The following is an 18,576-nucleotide window of genomic DNA, read 5'->3' as shown; positions in this document are numbered from 1 at the left end:
GACCTCTGGTCTTAGTGACCTCTGGTCTTAGTAGGAAACACTGACCTCTGGTCTTAGTAGGAAACACTGACCTCTGGTCTTAGTAGGAAACACTGACCTCTGGTCTTAGTAGGAAACACTGACCTCTGGTCTTAGTAGGAAACACTGACCTCTGGTCTTAGTAGGAAACACTGACCTCTGGTCTTAGTAGGAAACACTGACCTCTGGTCTTAGTAGGAAACACTGACCTCTGGTCTTAGTAGGAAACACTGACCTCTGGTCTTAGTAGGAAACACTGACCTATCTCGAGTTCCATTAATATGAAATGTATAGTAGACTAAATAGTAATTACTTAGCGAACTATAATTTACTGTAACACATTGAAGAGTAAAGCATGATGCCGTCTAGCTATAGTCATGATATCGGATGCAATATACTATTTTTTCAAACAGTGGCTCGCGGCGAGACATTGTTTTTAAAGCAGTGTTTTGATGAGCCATGATGTGAGAGAGGATTGAAGGCCCGAGGTTGATATTTTTGGAAAGATAAACTATCAGTGTCCCTTGGCTTGTGATTCCAGGTGGGTATTATTGACTGGGTCTGGAGAGGTAGTATGTAAGAACCATATCTCTACCCTACACTCCCCCACCTGAAATCCCCACACTCCCCACCCAACCACCCTACACACCCCCACCCAACCACCCTACACTCCCCCAACCAACCACCCTACACTCCCCCACCCAACCACCCTACACTCCCCCAACCAACCATCCTACACTCCCCACCCAACCACCCTACACTCCCCCACCTGAAATCCCCACACACCCAACCACCCTACACTCCCCCACTCAACCACCCTACACTCCCCCACCCAACCACCCTACACTCCCCTACCCAACCACCCTACACTCCCCCAACCAACCACCCTACACTCCCCCACCCCACCACCCTACACTCCCCCACCCAACCACCCTACACCCCCTGCTTCCCTCTGCTCTCACTAGGGCTGGAGAGGGAGTATTTGTGCATCCCAAATTGCATCTTCCCTATTCCCTATTTTCCCCATAGGGCTCCCGTCAAAAGTAGTGCACTATATAGGGAATAGAGCACCATTTGGAACGCAAGCTATATAAGAACCACAGAGCCCTGTTCCCTCTGCTCTGCTCTTTCATCAGCATGCCGCCCGGCCCGGGGAACTTAAATCAAGGAAATGGCAGGACATCAAGGAGATCATTTGAGACTGAATAGCCGTAGAAACATGGGGCTGTCATCTATTAGAGGAGAGGACCCTCCAAAACACGCCGCCGAGCAGCTCTCCTCTCTCTACGAGCCCCTCTATCTGTCCTTATAAGTCCTTCCTCACCATGTCCTCTAATGCCTCTCTCTCTCTCTCTCTCTCTCTCTCTCTCTCTCTCTCTCTCTCTTTGTCCTTATAGGTCATTCCTCACCATATCCTCTAATGCCTGTCTCTCTCTCTCTCTCTCTCTCTCTCTCTCTCTCTCTCTCTCTCTCTTTGTCCTTATAAGTCCTTCCTCACCATGTCCTCTAATGCCTCTCTCTCTCTCTCTCTCTCTCTCTCTCTCTCTCTTTGTCCTTATAGGTCCTTCCTCACCATATCCTCTAATCCTCTCTCTGCCTGGTCTTCTCTTATCTCTAATGCCTCTCTCTCTCTCTCTCTCTCTCTCTCTCTCTCTCTCTCTCTCTCTCTCTCTCTCTCTCTCTCTCTCTCTCTCTCTCTCTCTCTCTCTCTCTCTCTCTCTCTCTCTCTCTCTCTCTCTCTCTCTCTCTCTCTCCTTACAGGTCCTTCCTCATCCTGTCCTCTAATGCCTACTCTGCCCTTCAGTATCAATCTGCATGGAAATGTGTGCCTTCTATCATCCGATGATTAGATATTACACCCCAGCTAATAGGAAAGACTTCTTGTAGAATAGTCTGAAAATTAACTCTTGTAAAATGTCAGCCGTTTGCATTCTGCCTTACGATCTCTCTCCACTAGCAGCATCTCTTTACAGCGGAAGAGAGTTGATTATGTCATTTGCCTTGTCCACGTCATGCTGGTTTTTATATCTCTGCCAGGAAATCTACCTTCGACACGTCATTAGTCATACCCTCTCCCTCCCATCCTTCCATTCCTCCATCCCTCCACGCAGCACACACATAAAACATCCTATTCCACCGAATACCCCCACAAACCCTGCTCGCTGCTCGTGCTTCTCCTCTCCACTTCCACCCGACAAATGTCATACAGGACAAAAGACAACGGTATGAAATCCTACTGCATATCGTCGTACGCTCATTAGCTACGTTCCTTACATACTACAGAAACAAGGGACTCATTCCCCTCCCAGTTCCCCTCCCGACACCAGTCTCCTTCCATGGGGTACATGTCCTCTTAACACAGTCTGGTTGTGAATGAATGGTCCTGCTCCATTATTCTCACCAGATGCTTATGTAGTGACATTAGAAAGCATGTTGCTTACAGATCCAATAATCTATATGGCCCCGGGCTTCTTATATCCACTACCTACTCTTTGAGACAGTAAAAAAAGAGAGGGAAAGAGAGACGGGGAGGGATGGAGGGGGGAGACGGAGTGATAGAGGGAGAGGGGGTAAATGAGCGAGAGAGAACAAGAGGGGAAAGAGAGAGGGAGCGAGAGGGATAGAGGGAGAGTGAACAAGAGTGGAAAGCGAGACGGGAGAGAGAGAGAGCGAGGGAGAGAGAGAGGGGGGAGAGAGAGAACGAGGGAGAGAGAGATTGAAGGGGGAGAGGAAGAGAGAGAACAAGTGGGGAAAGAGAGAGAGAGAGAGAGAGAGAGAGAGAGAGAGAGAGAGAGAGAGAGAGAGAGAGAGAGAGAGAGAGAGAGAGAGAGAGAGACAGGGAGGATGAGGTGCTGCTGGTGTTAAACGTGTCTCCTACACCAGAGGTGGTAGACGTTGGTTTCTTGAGTGACCTGGGTGGTTGGCTACATCATCTTGACATGTAATTATCTAAGCCCCTCTTAATCACTTCAACAAAGATTAATTGCACAAGACAACAGTGGAGGTCATGTCTTCAAATCAAACAGCTCTTCCACTTCTTCGTGACACACTAGAACACATTATCATGGTACATTTAGCCTTTATGGTTTTCCTGTAGTATCGCTTTGCTCTGGCAATACACATCAGAATGTCTGATGCTGTACACTAGCTAGTTGTATACGATGTTATGAAGACTGGGAGATATTCTATTCAGTATTTTCTATTTTGACTAGAAATGCTCCGATCCGTTCTGATCTGAAGTAAATCCATATTAGAACGCATCAACTCATCAAGGTGCTCTGAGTCAGACAACATCAAGGTGCTCTGAGTCAGACAACATGAAGGTGCTCTGAGTCAGACAACATCAAGGTGCTCTGTGTCAGACAACATCAAGGTGCTCTGAGTCAGACAACATCAAGGTGCTCTGTGTCAGACAACATCAAGGTGCTCTGAGTCAGACAACATCAAGGTGCTCTGAGTCAGACAACATCAAGGTGCTCTGAGTCAGACAACATCAAGGTGCTCTGAGTCAGACAACATCAAGGTGCTCTGAGTCAGACAACATCAAGGTGCTCTGAGTCAGACAACATCAAGGTGCTCTGAGTCAGACAACATCAAGGTGCTCCGAGTCAGACAACATCAAGGTGCTCCGAGTCAGACAACATCAAGGTGCTCATAGCCAGACAACATCAACAACAACACAACATTTTGGGACAAATACTATTCTGAGGAATAAGAAAGCCTTGTCTCTTACCTTCATCTCGTTTCCTCTTCTCGCCATTTGACCGGGGAATACCCAGGATGCCGTTGATGGAGTAGGACCCCACAGGGTCGTTGGAAGGGCTTGTTACAGGTGGAGAGGCCTGGCTCGGTACTGAGGGAAAAGAGACATTTTCTAATTATTATTTCACCTTTATTTTGTGGTCCTGTGTAGCTCAGTTGGTAGAGGATGGCACTTGCAGGATCGTGGGTTCGATTCCCAGGACCACCCATAACTATATGTATACACACAGTAGCCGACTGTAAGTTGCTTTGGATGAGGTTCGATTCCCAGGACCACCCATAACTATATGTATACACACAGTAGCCGACTGTAAGTTGCTTTGGATGAGGTTCGATTCGCAAGACCACCTATAACTATGTATGTATACACAGGACCACCCATAACTATATGTATACACACAGTAGCCGACTGTAAGTTGCTTTGGATGAGGTTCGAGGTTGCTTTGGATGAGGTTCGATTCCCAGGACCACCCATAACTATATGTATACACACAGTAGCCGACTGTAAGTTGCTTTGGATGAGGTTCGATTCGCAGGACCACCCATAACTATATGTATACACACAGTAGCCGACTGTAAGTTGCTTTGGATGAAGCATCTACTAAATAGTATTTCATGTTATTATTAAACCATCAAATTGAGTAGAAAATATATTTTTTCAATGGAGACAAGGGTGATTAACATGGGTTGGGGTTATGATACATCTTACCCATGGTGTGGCCTGGTGTAAGGGTTAGGGTTATGATACATCTTACCCATGGTGTGGCCTGGTGTAAGGGTTAGGATACATCTTACCCATGGTGTGGCCTGGTGTAAGGGTTAGGGTTATGATACATCTTACCCATGGTGTGGCCTGGTGTAAGGGTTGTGATACATCTTACCCATGGTGTGGCCTGGTGTAAGGGTTAGGGTTATGATACATCTTACCCATGGTGTGGCCTGGTGTAAGGGTTGTGATACATCTTACCCATGGTGTGGCCTGGTGTAAGGGTTAGGATACATCTTACCCATGGTGTGGCCTGGTGTAAGGGTTGTGATACATCTTACCCATGGTGTGGCCTGGTGTAAGGGTTAGGGTTATGATACATCTTACCCATGGTGTGGCCTGGTGTAAGGGTTAGGATACATCTTACCCATGGTGTGGCCTGGTGTAAGGGTTAGGGTTAGGATACATCTTACCCATGGTGTGGCCTGGTGTAAGGGTTGTGATACATCTTACCCATGGTGTGGCCTGGTGTAAGGGTTAGGGTTATGATACATCTTACCCATGGTGTGGCCTGGTGTAAGGGTTGTGATACATCTTACCCATGGTGTGGCCTGGTGTAAGGGTTAGGGTTAGGATACATCTTACCCATGGTGTGGCCTGGTGTAAGGGTTAGGGTTAGGATACATCTTACCCATGGTGTGGCCTGGTGTAAGGGTTAGGGTTAGTACATCTTACCCATGGTGTGGCCTGGTGATACATCTCTTACCCATGGTGTGGCCTGGTGTAAGGGTTAGGATACATCTTACCCATGGTGTGGCCTGGTGTAAGGGTTGTGATACATCTTACCCATGGTGTGGCCTGGTGTAAGGGTTAGGGTTATGATACATCTTACCCATGGTGTGGCCTGGTGTAAGGGTTAGGGTTATGATACATCTTACCCATGGTGTGGCCTGGTGTAAGGGTTAGGGTTATGATACATCTTACCCATGGTGTGGCCTGGTGTAAGGGTTAGGGTTATGATACATCTTACCCATGGTGTGGCCTGGTGGGTTATGATAGGGTTAGGGTTATGATACATCTTACCCATGGTGTGGCCTGGTTAGTCTTACCCATGGTGTGGCCTGGTGTAGGGTTATGATACATCTTACCCATGGTGTGGCCTGGTGTAAGGGTTATGATACATCTTACCCATGGTGTGGCCTGGTGTAAGGGTTAGGGTTATGATACATCTTACCCATGGTGTGGCCTGGTGTAAGGGTTAGGGTTATGATACATCTTACCCATGGTGTGGCCTGGTGTAAGGGTTAGGGTTATGATACATCTTACCCATGGTGTGGCCTGGTGTAAGGGTTAGGATACATCTTACCCATGGTGTGGCCTGGTGTAAGGGTTAGGGTTATGATACATCTTACCCATGGTGTGGCCTGGTGTAAGGGTTAGGGTTATGATACATCTTACCCATGGTGTGGCCTGGTGTAAGGGTTAGGATACATCTTACCCATGGTGTGGCCTGGTGTGGCCTGGTGTAAGGGTTAGGGTTATGATACATCTTACCCATGGTGTGGCCTGGTGTAAGGGTTAGGGTTATGATACATCTTACCCATGGTGTGGCCTGGTGTAAGGGTTAGGGTTATGATACATCTTACCCATGGTGTGGCCTGGTGTAAGGGTTAGGGTTATGATACATCTTACCCATGGTGTGGCCTGGTGTAAGGGTTAGGGTTAGGATACATCTTACCCATGGTGTGGCCTGGTGTAAGGGTTAGGGTTATGATACATCTTACCCATGGTGTGGCCTGGTGTAAGGGTTAGGGTTATGATACATCTTACCCATGGTGTGGCCTGGTGTGGCCTGTGTAAGGGTTAGGGTTAGGATACATCTTACCCATGGTGTGGCCTGGTGTAAGGGTTAGGGTTATGATACATCTTACCCATGGTGTGGCCTGGTGTAAGGGTTAGGGTTATACATCTTACCCATGGTGTGGCCTGGTGTAAGGGTTAGGGTTATGATACATCTTACCCATGGTGTGGCCTGGTGTAAGGGTTAGGGTTATGACATCTTACCCATGGTGTGGCCTGGTGTAAGGGTTAGGATACATCTTACCCATGGTGTGGCCTGGTGTAAGGGTTAGGGTTATGATACATCTTACCCATGGTGTGGCCTGGTGTAAGGGTTAGGGTTATGATACATCTTACCCATGGTGTGGCCTGGTGTAAGGGTTAGGGTTATGATACATCTTACCCATGGTGTGGCCTGGTGTAAGGGTTAGGGTTATATACATCTTACCCATGGTGTGGCCTGGTGTAAGGGTTAGGATACATCTTACCCATGGTGTGGCCTGGTGTAAGGGTTAGGGTTATGATACATCTTACCCATGGTGTGGCCTGGTGTAAGGGTTAGGGTTAGGATACATCTTACCCATGGTGTGGCCTGGTGTGGTACATAAGGGTTAGGATACATCTTACCCATGGTGTGGCCTGGTGTAAGGGTTAGGGTTATGATACATCTTACCCATGGTGTGGCCTGGTGTAAGGGTTAGGATACATCTTACCCATGGTGTGGCCTGGTGTAAGGGTTAGGATACATCTTACCCATGGTGTGGCCTGGTGTAAGGGTTAGGATACATCTTACCCATGGTGTGGCCTGGTGTAAGGGTTAGGATACATCTTACCCATGGTGTGGCCTGGTGTAAGGGTTAGGATACATCTTACCCATGGTGTGGCCTGGTGTAAGGGTTTGGATACATCTTACCCATGGTGTGGCCTGGTGTAAGGGTTAGGATACATCTTACCCATGGTGTGGCCTGGTGTAAGGGTTAGGATACATCTTACCCATGGTGTGGCCTGGTGTAAGGGTTAGGATACATCTTACCCATGGTGTGGCCTGGTGTAAGGGTTAGGATACATCTTACCCATGGTGTGGCCTGGGGCAGACAGGGATGTTCCATCTGGAGACGGGTGGAAAGGCTGCTGGACTTTTGTTCGTATTATCCTGTGATCACAGGAAAGAAAAGATGGAGTCAGTGCTGCTTCCTGCTCTTGGATCAGTTGATGGACAAGATGGTGTCAGTGCTGCTTCCTGCTCTTGGATCAGTTGATGGACAAGATGGTGTCAGTGCTGCTTCCTGCTCTTGGATCAGTTGATGGACAAGATGGCGTCAGTGCTGCTTCCTGCTCTTGGATCAGTTGATGGACAAGATGTCGTCAGTGCTGCTTCCTGCTCTTGGATCAGTTGATGGACAAGATGGCGTCAGTGCTGCCTCCTGCACTTGGATCAGTTGACTGACAAGATGGCGTCAGTGCTGCCTCCTGCACTTGGATCAGTTGACTGACAAGATGGCGTCAGTGCTGCCTCCTGCACTTGGATCAGTTGACTGACAAGATGGCGTCAGTGCTGCCTCCTGCACTTGGATCAGTTGACTGACAAGATGGCGTCAGTGCTGCCTCCTGCACTTGGATCAGTTGACTGACAAGATGGCGTCAGTGCTGCCTCCTGCACTTGGATCAGTTGACTGACAAGATGGCGTCAGTGCTGCCTCCTGCACTTGGATCAGTTGACTGACTTTTCACACAATACATCATGAGGCTATCATTTTGAACATCACCGTGAACGAAGGGCCAGAATGGTCAGTGGTTTAACTTGTTGTTTTTGCAACCTAAACTTCTTCTATTCACAGATTGGATGTTGAAGAACAGATGTTGGACTATATTCTCTATATAATCAACTATTTATTACCAGGACCCATAGTGCAATTTGTCTGAGTGAGATGTCAGTAGTATCTCACCATAATAATTGGTCCAATCCAAAGTCCAGGTGTAGAAACAGCAGTGCCTACATGTTAGAAAGCCTACTGTACCTTTAAAAGGTGAGATCTGGAGAAGAAAAGTCTTCATTGCACTTTTGCTCTGAGAGGTGATCTTGCAAACAAAGCATGAAATCACATCAATTCACCTCAATGATTGGCTTCACTGGTTCTACCTGGCCTGAGCTAATCAGCTCTCCTTCTCTCTCCTTCTCTCTCCTTTCCCCTCCTTCTTTCCCTCTCTCCCTGCCACACGGTAAAGGTTTCCAGGGCTCTCTCTCTCTGACTGCTGCCCCTTGGCTTGTCCAGGGCTGTGTACCAAATGGCAACTCTATTCCCTATATGGTGCACTACTTTTGACCCGAGCTCTATGGCACCCATAGCCCTATATCCCTACGGGCCATGGTCAAGGGGAGTGCGCTATATAGGGACTAGGTTGCCATTTGTGACTGACCACAGCTCTGAGGTCTCTGTGGCTTCAGCAGCAGCCCCCCAGTGCCAACCCCGGTGTGGACGAGGGTCTATTGATCGAGGGCTTTGGGGGGAGAAAAAAGTTGGGGATTAGTCACAGGCCCAAACAGATGCAAATAGAAAGCTATAAATTATATGTGACAGGAAAGCAATATTTCCTTATTGCCTTGCACAAGCTTACGCCAGCATTAGATTCCTTTAACCTGACTGGCACCGTGGGGAAGAAGGGAGCTGTCATTGTAATGTGTAAACTTTAAAACTATTTATCATGTATGACATGGTGTGTAGCTATTTTAGAACACGGACGGAGCATTAAAGGTGGATGGAGGACGTGGAGGACACATAATGACACGTGTCCCAGGTTTGCTTGGTTTCCTAATCCTAACACAGATCTGTTGTTGAGAATTGGACGTTTCTTTGTATTTTATTAACATAATAGTATTGTTATTTAAGACCTCTATTTTATAAGATTGTGTTATAAATTGAACCGCTTGGTCTGATACTGAACAATTGAACAATTTACACTACCTACAATTATTTTAGACGTTAACTAAAAGTCTTAGCCTTTGGGGGTGAAGGGGGACATCATTTCACTATTTGATTTAGAATTTTAGGACCGGTGTAGGTATCATTTTTTTAATAAAAAAAAAATGATTTGATAAAATATTGGATTTGGCCTTTACTACTATAGGCCATAGAAACACATTGAACAACACATTCATAAATGGCAAAGGAATAAGGTTTTGAAGTGTCTGTCCCAAATCTAGAAAATATCAGAAAGCTCAGGAAATAGTGGACACATATTTAACCTCTTTTTATTTTGTTGGCATAAAACTATCTCCATAACTACATTCATTGTTTAAACCAGTACCAAGTTACCTTCCGACGGAGAACACCATTGTGATAAAATGGAGAACACCATTGTGATAAAACGGAGAACACCATTGTGATAAAACGGAGAACACCATTGTGATAAAACGGAGAACACCATTGTGATAAAACGGAGAACACCATTGTGATAAAACGGAGAACACCATTGTGATAAAACGGAGAACACCATTGTGATAAAACGGAGAACACCATTGTGATAAAACGGAGAACACCATTGTGATAAAACACCATTGTGATAAAACGGAGAACACCATTGTGATAAAACGGAGAACACCATTGTGATAAAACGGAGAACACCATTGTGATAAAACGGAGAACACCATTGTGATAAAACGGAGAACACCATTGTGATAAAACGGAGAACACCATTGTGATAAAACGGAGAACACCATTGTGATAAAACGGAGAACACCATTGTGATAAAACGGAGAACACCATTGTGATAAAACGGAGAACACCATTGTGTTCGTGAGAATCTCGTCTTTCCACAAAGTGTTCCATGTTCATTCGTTTTGTTTTAGGCTAAACCGTTCGGACGCTACGGACATAATTTGTGAGAAGACCGATTTTTTGGGGATGTCTCGTGGTCTGACAAACACCGCTGTAGCTCGGCCACCAACAACCGCAGATGCGGAATGCCGACACGGGTGGATGTGGTGGATTGAGACTCAGCCCATGCAAAACAAATAAAGATATCTCGAGCTTAAACTGATGGATTTGGATGGGTATTTATTTTTATTATGTTACTTAGACTGATGCACCGGTAGACCCTTCAGGATTTTAATTGAAACCCCTTAAAATTTAATATTTATGTTGTTGACTGTAGACACAAAGGACCAAGATATTCAGCTATATATTGTTAAGATGGCTGTGGTATTGATATTGTTTTGAGGTTCAAGGAGTAAAGTACCCACTACTGTCAGACCTCTCCTTAGGGCAAAGCTACAATACAACGACTAGCCTTCCCAGAGATCACATATCAATATTTTATTTACATTTTTTTTTCACTTCACTCCATAACAGTTATTTGACCCCCTGACTTCTGTGTGCGATATAAATCCAAAAGACTTTATTTGGAAATACATGTTCTTGATATCGAATAAGCAATTTGAAGGAATGAATTAATGACTTAGCTGTTGCTGAAAATCCCCTGAAGAAATATTAAAATTGCTTTACTTTTGAATCAATATTATTGAACGCCATTGAGGACCCTTTTTTATGTCTAGTAGCGGCTAGCGGCGATACTTGTTGTGGGGTAATTTCTTCCTTGTGGCGCGGTGGCCCAGACCCAGTCCAGCCAGACACCAACTACAACAGGATCTCTATAACAGTTAATAATGCATACAGGGGAACAGTGTTTAAACCTAGATCCTCATGTCAACAGTCCTGGGGTCACTTTTGTTTGGCCATAAAAAAACCTTTTAGAGGAACGGTCAGTAGTCCCAGTCCTTCCCTTTGTCTACACTTTGTTAGTGTAGCCAATTCTCCACGTGATTCACCTTGTTTAAAGATAAGTGCTATACTGGCCAATATGAAGCTACTGCCTGGTCTGTTGTGCACTGGATGGAACATCAACCGGTGTTTTGAAGACTGTTTTAGAAAACACTTACTGGGAATGTGCTGTGTGTTCGTAACTGCTATTGAGTCATAATCCTAGACATATAGTCTACTGATGCATGGTTAGCATTGAACCTTCCACTGTGGAACAGCCCTTTTCTGGTCTCAAGGAAGCAGGTTTAGACAGATATTTCATACAATTACTATCCAACAATTCAGTCAAAATATTGCATTGGACTGACTTGAGTTAAAACCGTGTGTGTGCGTGTGTGTGTGTGTGTGTGTGTGTGTGTGTGTGTGTGTGTGTGTGTGTGTGGGGGGGGGGGTGTGTGTGTGTGTGTGTGGGTGTGTGTAGAATAAAGTGTAAAATAATTTAAATGTAATATTGAACCACTAAAAGGTTCTTCACTCCACAAAGAGAAATATTCAGCATTATGAAATTAAAATAAATTCAAAGTAGGTTTCGTCTTTGGTTAATAGAATTACATTTAGTTAAATTCACATTTTAATACCCCCCACCCCCATAAACAAAGACACATAGGGGATTATTTCAGTTAAAAAATAGCTAAGCGAGATTGAATTTGATTCTAATTGAAAACTTTATAGGTGGATCTTTTAATGATATGAATGTACATTTTGAATCTATCACATACATGTGTCTGAGACTGCTTAAATGGGCCTTTTTAAGCAATCACGAGGCATGAAATGAATTTTTCTTCAGCTCTTTCTCTATTTAAAAAGATGTCTTGTGTGGGGCTGTCTGTCCATGCTCTTTCTGCAGTCAGCTCATTAAAGTGTGATGCTGCTGCTGCCTCTATGGAACACTGCCTCTTAACGAAAGTTCATCACCGAGGATCTCTGGCGGGTAGGGGGTCTATTTCTCTACCTCTTTCTCCCCCTCCCCTCTCTCACAATGCTATCTCTCTCTCTCTCTCTCTCTCTCCCTCTCTCTCTGCTATCGCTCTTACACCCCTTGGTCTGTTTCACCAATGCACTCAAAGTCCTCTTTGTGATCATGATGTTTCCTTGTTACTTTACAGAAGTGAAGGCTATATGTGGTGGTATTATAATACAGTTCTCCACATCAACCATAAATACACCATCTGACCTCAATCTTGCACGTGCGATTTTAACCAGCGGGCAGGCAGGATCCTCTCCAAATTAGATTTGTATGAGGAAGTTTTCAGAATATCTATTTACATAAAATGTCATTTGATAATGAATTCATAACACGTGTTTTTAGTGAAAATACACTTCTGACTCTTTGTTTCACTGGTTGGACAAATACACTAATATAGGCCGAATGCTTTGGCAGATAACAATCCAATTATTTTACAAACTATAACAGCGATATGTGAAATAAGATAAAATGCAACTGCATTTAGCAAAGGCAAATCAGAGAAAAAAAATAGACGATGTATATACATACAGGTGCGCCTGAACAAGGAAGTTAACCCACAGTTCCTGGGCCGTCATTGAAAATAAGAATTTGTTCTTTAACTGACTTGCCTAGTTAAATAAAGGGAAAAAATTCTAAATAAAATTAAAACAGGTACTCCTCTTTAAATAGACCACACGACTCCACAAAGCTTCAAACCAAACAAGCTATAGGTCTAAACTGTAAAGAAAATGTCCAATACAACACATTAGATGTGCTGCTATTGAACAATTGCTCGGCTTTCGGTGCCACGCGGGATCTGGTCACCGGCTTGCCCTATTGATCGGTTTTCATCCAGACAGATTCACTTCGTCCTAAGATATACTGCTGATTGCTGGGGGAGTTTGGACTGAAAGATTGAATTGCACCGTCGAGACCACCCTCGATGGGAGAAAAAGTTTGTCAAACTCTGGACTTATAGGTCCTATAGGCTCCTATTCTGCAGTGCAGTTCATAGATGGAAAACGTACATTGACAAAAATACCTTGAGAGTTCATCACGACTTTAAAGATGCTTTAGAAATACTGTTAAATAGTCATAAAGATGTTCTATCCGTATAACAGCCAATGGAAGTCAATTATACACTATATAATAAAGTCAATCTCCTGTAAACAAATAAAATGTAGGCCAGGCCTTGAGTCCTAAACATGGACAGACGAAAGCACTGCTGCTATTATTGTAATTTGTAAATTTTCTTGTTGAAATTTACAAGGATGTTCCCCAATTTTATGATTTTATATATTTTCCAGATGTTTTTGACGTTAACATAATACTATTTTACGTTTTCGTTCAAAGGAATGGGCTTATTGGTTATGTCATTATTAATAAAGAAATAGTGTTTACCTGTTAATGGACGAGACGCTTGGAACCGTGTCGTTGTCACAGACGCCCTCAGCTAACAGTCTGTCTCTGATTTCCCACGCGAACATGGTCGGATTCTGGCGCTTGTAGTCCGCTATTTTATCCACAACCTTTGGAGTCGCCACTTTCGGTTTGGACCCACCAATAACTCCTGGCTTTATACTTCCGGTCTCGTAGTATCTGCAACAATAATCAACAACGTATCGATCATGAAACATCTAGGCTATCTGTTGGATGGACAATTCTTCGTTTTCTTGGCTAGAGTTGATTTAAATTATCATTAGATTTGTGGATGTATTCGAATGTTTATGCACCTTATGCCCCCAAAATACTGTGTTGCGCCTACAGGACATTCAACCCGCAAACATCTCCAAAATGTGCACATTGTCGTCTGATGCAAACTTTATATATATATGTACTTTATAGCCTAGGCTATACTCTAACTCTGTGTGGTGGAGTGACTTAAAATCTTTTTGTAGGATCCAAAAATAACAGCGAAGACTTATGATCAAATAATTGAGCTATTCCTTCCGGCTACAACCTATTACAATGGTGTCCAACTTTATCGTCTGTGCCAAAAAGACTAAGAAAATATTAAGAAAACATGCAATTAATTTCAAATGACATGCTACCAAGAGTTGCTATTTAACTAATTTAGACAAACATTCCAAGTGCATAAAACAAATACCTTTTAAAATCCTTTTGATAGCTGAAAAATATTTTAAAAACATTCAAATGTCGTACGGACACGAACCCAATACAATTCAGTTGTAATCTGATATAGCCTAAATTACGGGGATACCAGTTTAGCTGTGTACAGACACAGTACCGCTCCTCGTGATGGCTAGGATTAAGTCAGATATTCTGTCTCATATCCTCATTATGTGTGCATAATATACTGACGTGTTTCCACTCTTTTTTTTTAGCCATGTTTTGTTATATTTTGGTCGAATCTGTTTTATTTGGGGTCTGCCAATATGTAGGGATAAGAGTTGCAGGACAGGTGCATTTATTTTTATTTTTAAGAGTGCGTTTTTCTGTCTCGTGATGGGTAGTTTCTCCACCGTCTTACCTGCCCAGTATTTTGCTGACACAGCCGTGGCTGACCCGTAGTTGTCTCGAAATGTCACAGGGTCTCACTCCTTGATGCGCGAGTTCTACGATTCTTGTCCTCACCACGTCAGGTAGGGGTCTGCCGTTGACAAACACCCCGCCTAGCTGGTTCACACCGCCGTGCCCTATATGGGAGACAACAACAGCACAGAAAACCATAACATTAAATACAGGGGTGTGGGAGATTTTGGAGGTTATAGTATCACCTCAGCTATAATGCACTGTATGGCATTACAACGTTTCAACGGAACATTTTAGACATATCATATCTAAGCATCCGGTCTTGAATATGATTTTAATGGTCCAATATCCAAGCCTGTACTTTAAGATGGACATGTTGTTGTGGGTTGGGGGCTATATTATTCTTTCCCAGGGACGTCATCAATTCATGTATTTAAAAAAAAAATGTTTATCAACTCTGTTTGTAGGCTACTCTGAAGATGTGCGTGACAAGGTCACGTAGGCTATAACTTTTAGAAGACAGTATCATATTATAGCCTACCATTAGCTACTATAACATATATTTGTACGTGAACGGTTGGTTGTCCAATATTGCTCCTCCATTGAATATCACGCTAGTTTCCTGCAGGCTATCCTGTTCAATAGCAATACTGTCATTTTACAATCCCCCCCCAAAATTAGGTAATTAACCATTTATAAACACATGCTTAATTAGCATAAATGGTCTATATGATAGTTGGAATATTCTTCATACTTTAATTAGACCGATTCTATTTTATAAAATGGTAACACTGCAGTAATAATACGTATCACCTCTCGTCTAGATCGTTTAATACAAGGCGGATATCTTTTCAACTCTGGCCCACGGCTCGGGGTGGCTATAGAGTTACACGCTCTTTCATTTTCTTTTCTCCGTAATTATAAATAATTAAGCGCTTTGATTACTCATATTACATATTATTTTGTAAATGAAGAAAAAAGGGGGGGGGGGGTAAATTATTCACAAGCATGAACAAAACAACATCTGACTCCATCCATTATTTCACCTGCACAACAACAATAGGCCTTTCAATATCATGTCAAGTAAATTTGTAACAATATTATATTCAATTAAGATACTGTTTATTTTAATGTGTGTATTGTTTAAGTGTTATTTGGTAAATCAATAAATTGGTGCCTATTAGAATATTGGCCTAATAAATTGGCACGGACCTGTCAATGACACGTATTAACCTGGTGACAGGTTTACTAATTCCAATGTGACGTGTTTTGTTCTTCTATTTTTTTTTTCAAATTTGGTAACGCTATACAAAACGTGGGCCTTTTTTACGAGTTTATTGTGCACAATTGAGAAAAATACAAACACAATAATATATTAGATGTACGTGTGCCGGTCTGTAAATAAGCACATATTATAAACACAATATTTTCAGTTAAAAAATAGTTTCAAATGTGTCTTCCAAATATTAACATTCCCATCGAACTTGATTGGATTTGCTTGTTCACAATGCCACTGTAATTCAGGCTACATTAAAACGCTGGAGTGGTTTTGTTTTTTCGGTTGTGATATGCAACAACATGCAGACGATGTTGCATTGTCAGTGGAATGAGTGCATCGCTGTCAACGATAATATTCGCTAGGCTATTGGCCTATTTAGAATCATTATCTTGTTTTCACAGGCTCAGTTTTCGTTGCAAACACAAAGATATCTGAAAAACTCATTATCTACTTACGGTGCATCGCTGAGAACGGGTCTACTTTGCAGTGAATATCCATCGGATAGCAAAGGAAAGACGGGTAATCAATGGAAGTCGCCGTTTCGCCTTTGTAATGCAGATAAAAATGGGAAGAAACGGAAAAACTTTATTCGATTAAAGATTTCGCTTTTCCCTCCACTCAGTCAATGAGAGGGTTTAACTTCTTCTAAAAGTTGCCGTCGTGGTAACAGTCCGTGCCGAGAATAGAGGCTACTGCTGGTCAGGTGCAGAACATGACCGACGCTTGGTTCATCAACGTGGAAATGTTTTTCAGTTTGAGTTGGATTTTCAAAACCTGGAATGATGAGATGATTTTTCTCAGAACATGATGACGAATAGGACAAACCTTTACGTCTAAAACCGTTCCTGACAGTCCTGTGGTAAATAGATAGATCCTAGTTCCGGCCTTGATTTGCTGGTTGGTTGCGGTGGGTAGTACGCTCAAATACGCATAGACATGACAGAAGAAACATGGACACTGTGGGGAGTCTGGTGCCCTGCTACCTTCCCCTTTTCCTTGACTCTAAAACGGGGTGGATGCGTTAGCCTGAATCTTTGGGTTGAGAATGAAGCCCCTCACCGTGTGTGCGTTTCTAAAAGCAAGCTGCCTGCCCCCCCCTCCCCTCCACGGACCCCCTTGCTTATGGATGAGTTGTCAGACAAAGGCAATAGATTCCAACACTTTGTGATTCGCCAACGCAAAAACCTGGAGCCCAAACGAGGAGGTCCCAGGGTCTGACACACCGAAAGGGGAGGGAAAATAAACAAGGAATTGACTCGGAGTTTTAAGATCAGAGTTTCCAGACATTAGATCGGGACGAGGGGTAAATGAAAGCCATTTTTGACTTTATCAATATCTAGAGTTTATCTTATTCGATGAATAACGGACTGAGATAGGAATAGACTAACATTTGGGTGAACATACTTATCGCTAGACGTTTTACAAGTTGGCATAACTGTACAAATAGCCTAACGCATATTTCCTGGCTTGGTAAATCATTATTTTCTTGTTGAGATGATGTTATGTAGGCTGCTGGAATGCATCGTTGTTCTAGTCTACTTAATGACGCTAATGCTTCATGCGTGTATATTATACGTATTTGACATGTTTTGCTATGTAGGCCTACAGCTCAAATGCGATTGTTTTGCACGTTGTTTACATGTAAACAAACGCTGCATGTCTTATGTATATACGTGTACCTTACTATGTGAAGTATAACGAGAAGGGGCTTGAAGAGGGGAGTGGAGGGCTCTGGACAATCGGTCGTCGATACATTGACCTTTTATGTTATTTTATTGATTCGGTGATCATGACCACCATCCTGTGATGGATGTACTGCCTGCGCTGACTGGGCCGAGGGGCTAGTAGTTGTATAGGGGCTGGAGGTGAGATTGGACAGGGGAGCCGGGTGCCGGGGTTGGCAGTGTGTGTCAACACAACCCGCAGTGCTCTCCTCCACACCTTCTGTAGATGGCGCTCACAGGTTTCATTTGTCTAAACCGTTTAAACCGACCGTATACTTCTGGTGTCAAAAGAAGTTACAACTCCGGTTGCAAGTCAAACTGTGGATGCTCCATGTTCATGGGATTAGTGATGACAGTAATATGAATATTGATTAGCTTCGATAAATAGGTCTACATGTCAGTGACTGCATGGATTGAATTTCACTGCCAATGTAGAATTGTAATGCGTCAAAATTCCATAGTGCTTGTTATAACACCGGCCATATTATTATAATCAAATGAATCATTTAAATAAAATTGAAACAATTCAGGTAACCTACCAAACATAATTATTTTTTTTCTGACACGAATTCATTCAACTTCTTTTTTTTTTAGGGGTTGGGGGGGGTTGTCTTATTTCAGATATATTTATGATTTATTTTAGATATCCAATTATTTTGAGTTGATTTAACTACATACATGAAATAGTTCAAGTGTAGGCTATGGGCTAGGTCTACAGAGCCACCATCATCCTGCGAAAAGTTGAACGGTAATATTAATGCAAAAAATATATCAATATTGATCATGGTAATATATTAACCATAACAAACAATATTGATTATTCTTGTTCTTATTTCTAGTATTCATAATAATTAACAGCAAAATTATAATTACCACAAAAAATATTGTTAGAGTTTAGTTATATTAATTCGTTTTTTTTATAGGCCCTTAGGCTATAAATGTGAATGTCTCCTATGTCTTCAATCGACATGTTGTTTAAGGCCAGTACTGGA

General features: G+C 43.1%; 1 protein-coding gene across 2 annotated transcripts in view; it reads right to left on the bottom strand.

Annotated features, from left to right (window-relative positions):
* The window catches only part of pax2b (paired box 2b), a 64,506-nt gene extending 47,607 nt beyond the window's left edge, over positions 1-16,899 (bottom strand). For both annotated transcript variants that reach the window (XM_042319075.1, XM_042319074.1), the window contains exons 1-5: positions 16,316-16,899; positions 14,580-14,745; positions 13,490-13,687; positions 7,399-7,478; positions 3,752-3,871 (exon numbers count right to left, since the gene is read on the bottom strand). In XM_042319075.1, coding sequence (XP_042175009.1) covers positions 3,752-3,871; positions 7,399-7,478; positions 13,490-13,687; positions 14,580-14,745; positions 16,316-16,358 — 607 coding nt within the window. In that variant the 5' untranslated portion in view covers positions 16,359-16,899. The remainder of the gene's footprint in view (positions 1-3,751; positions 3,872-7,398; positions 7,479-13,489; positions 13,688-14,579; positions 14,746-16,315) is intronic.
* Between the last annotated feature and the right edge of the window lie 1,677 nt (positions 16,900-18,576).

The sequence above is a fragment of the Oncorhynchus tshawytscha genome, unplaced genomic scaffold, assembly GCF_018296145.1.
Source record: "Oncorhynchus tshawytscha isolate Ot180627B unplaced genomic scaffold, Otsh_v2.0 Un_scaffold_822_pilon_pilon, whole genome shotgun sequence".
NCBI lineage: Eukaryota > Metazoa > Chordata > Actinopteri > Salmoniformes > Salmonidae > Oncorhynchus > Oncorhynchus tshawytscha.
The sequence above is the reverse complement of the archived record's forward strand: the minus strand, read 5'-3'. Positions and strand labels throughout refer to the sequence as shown.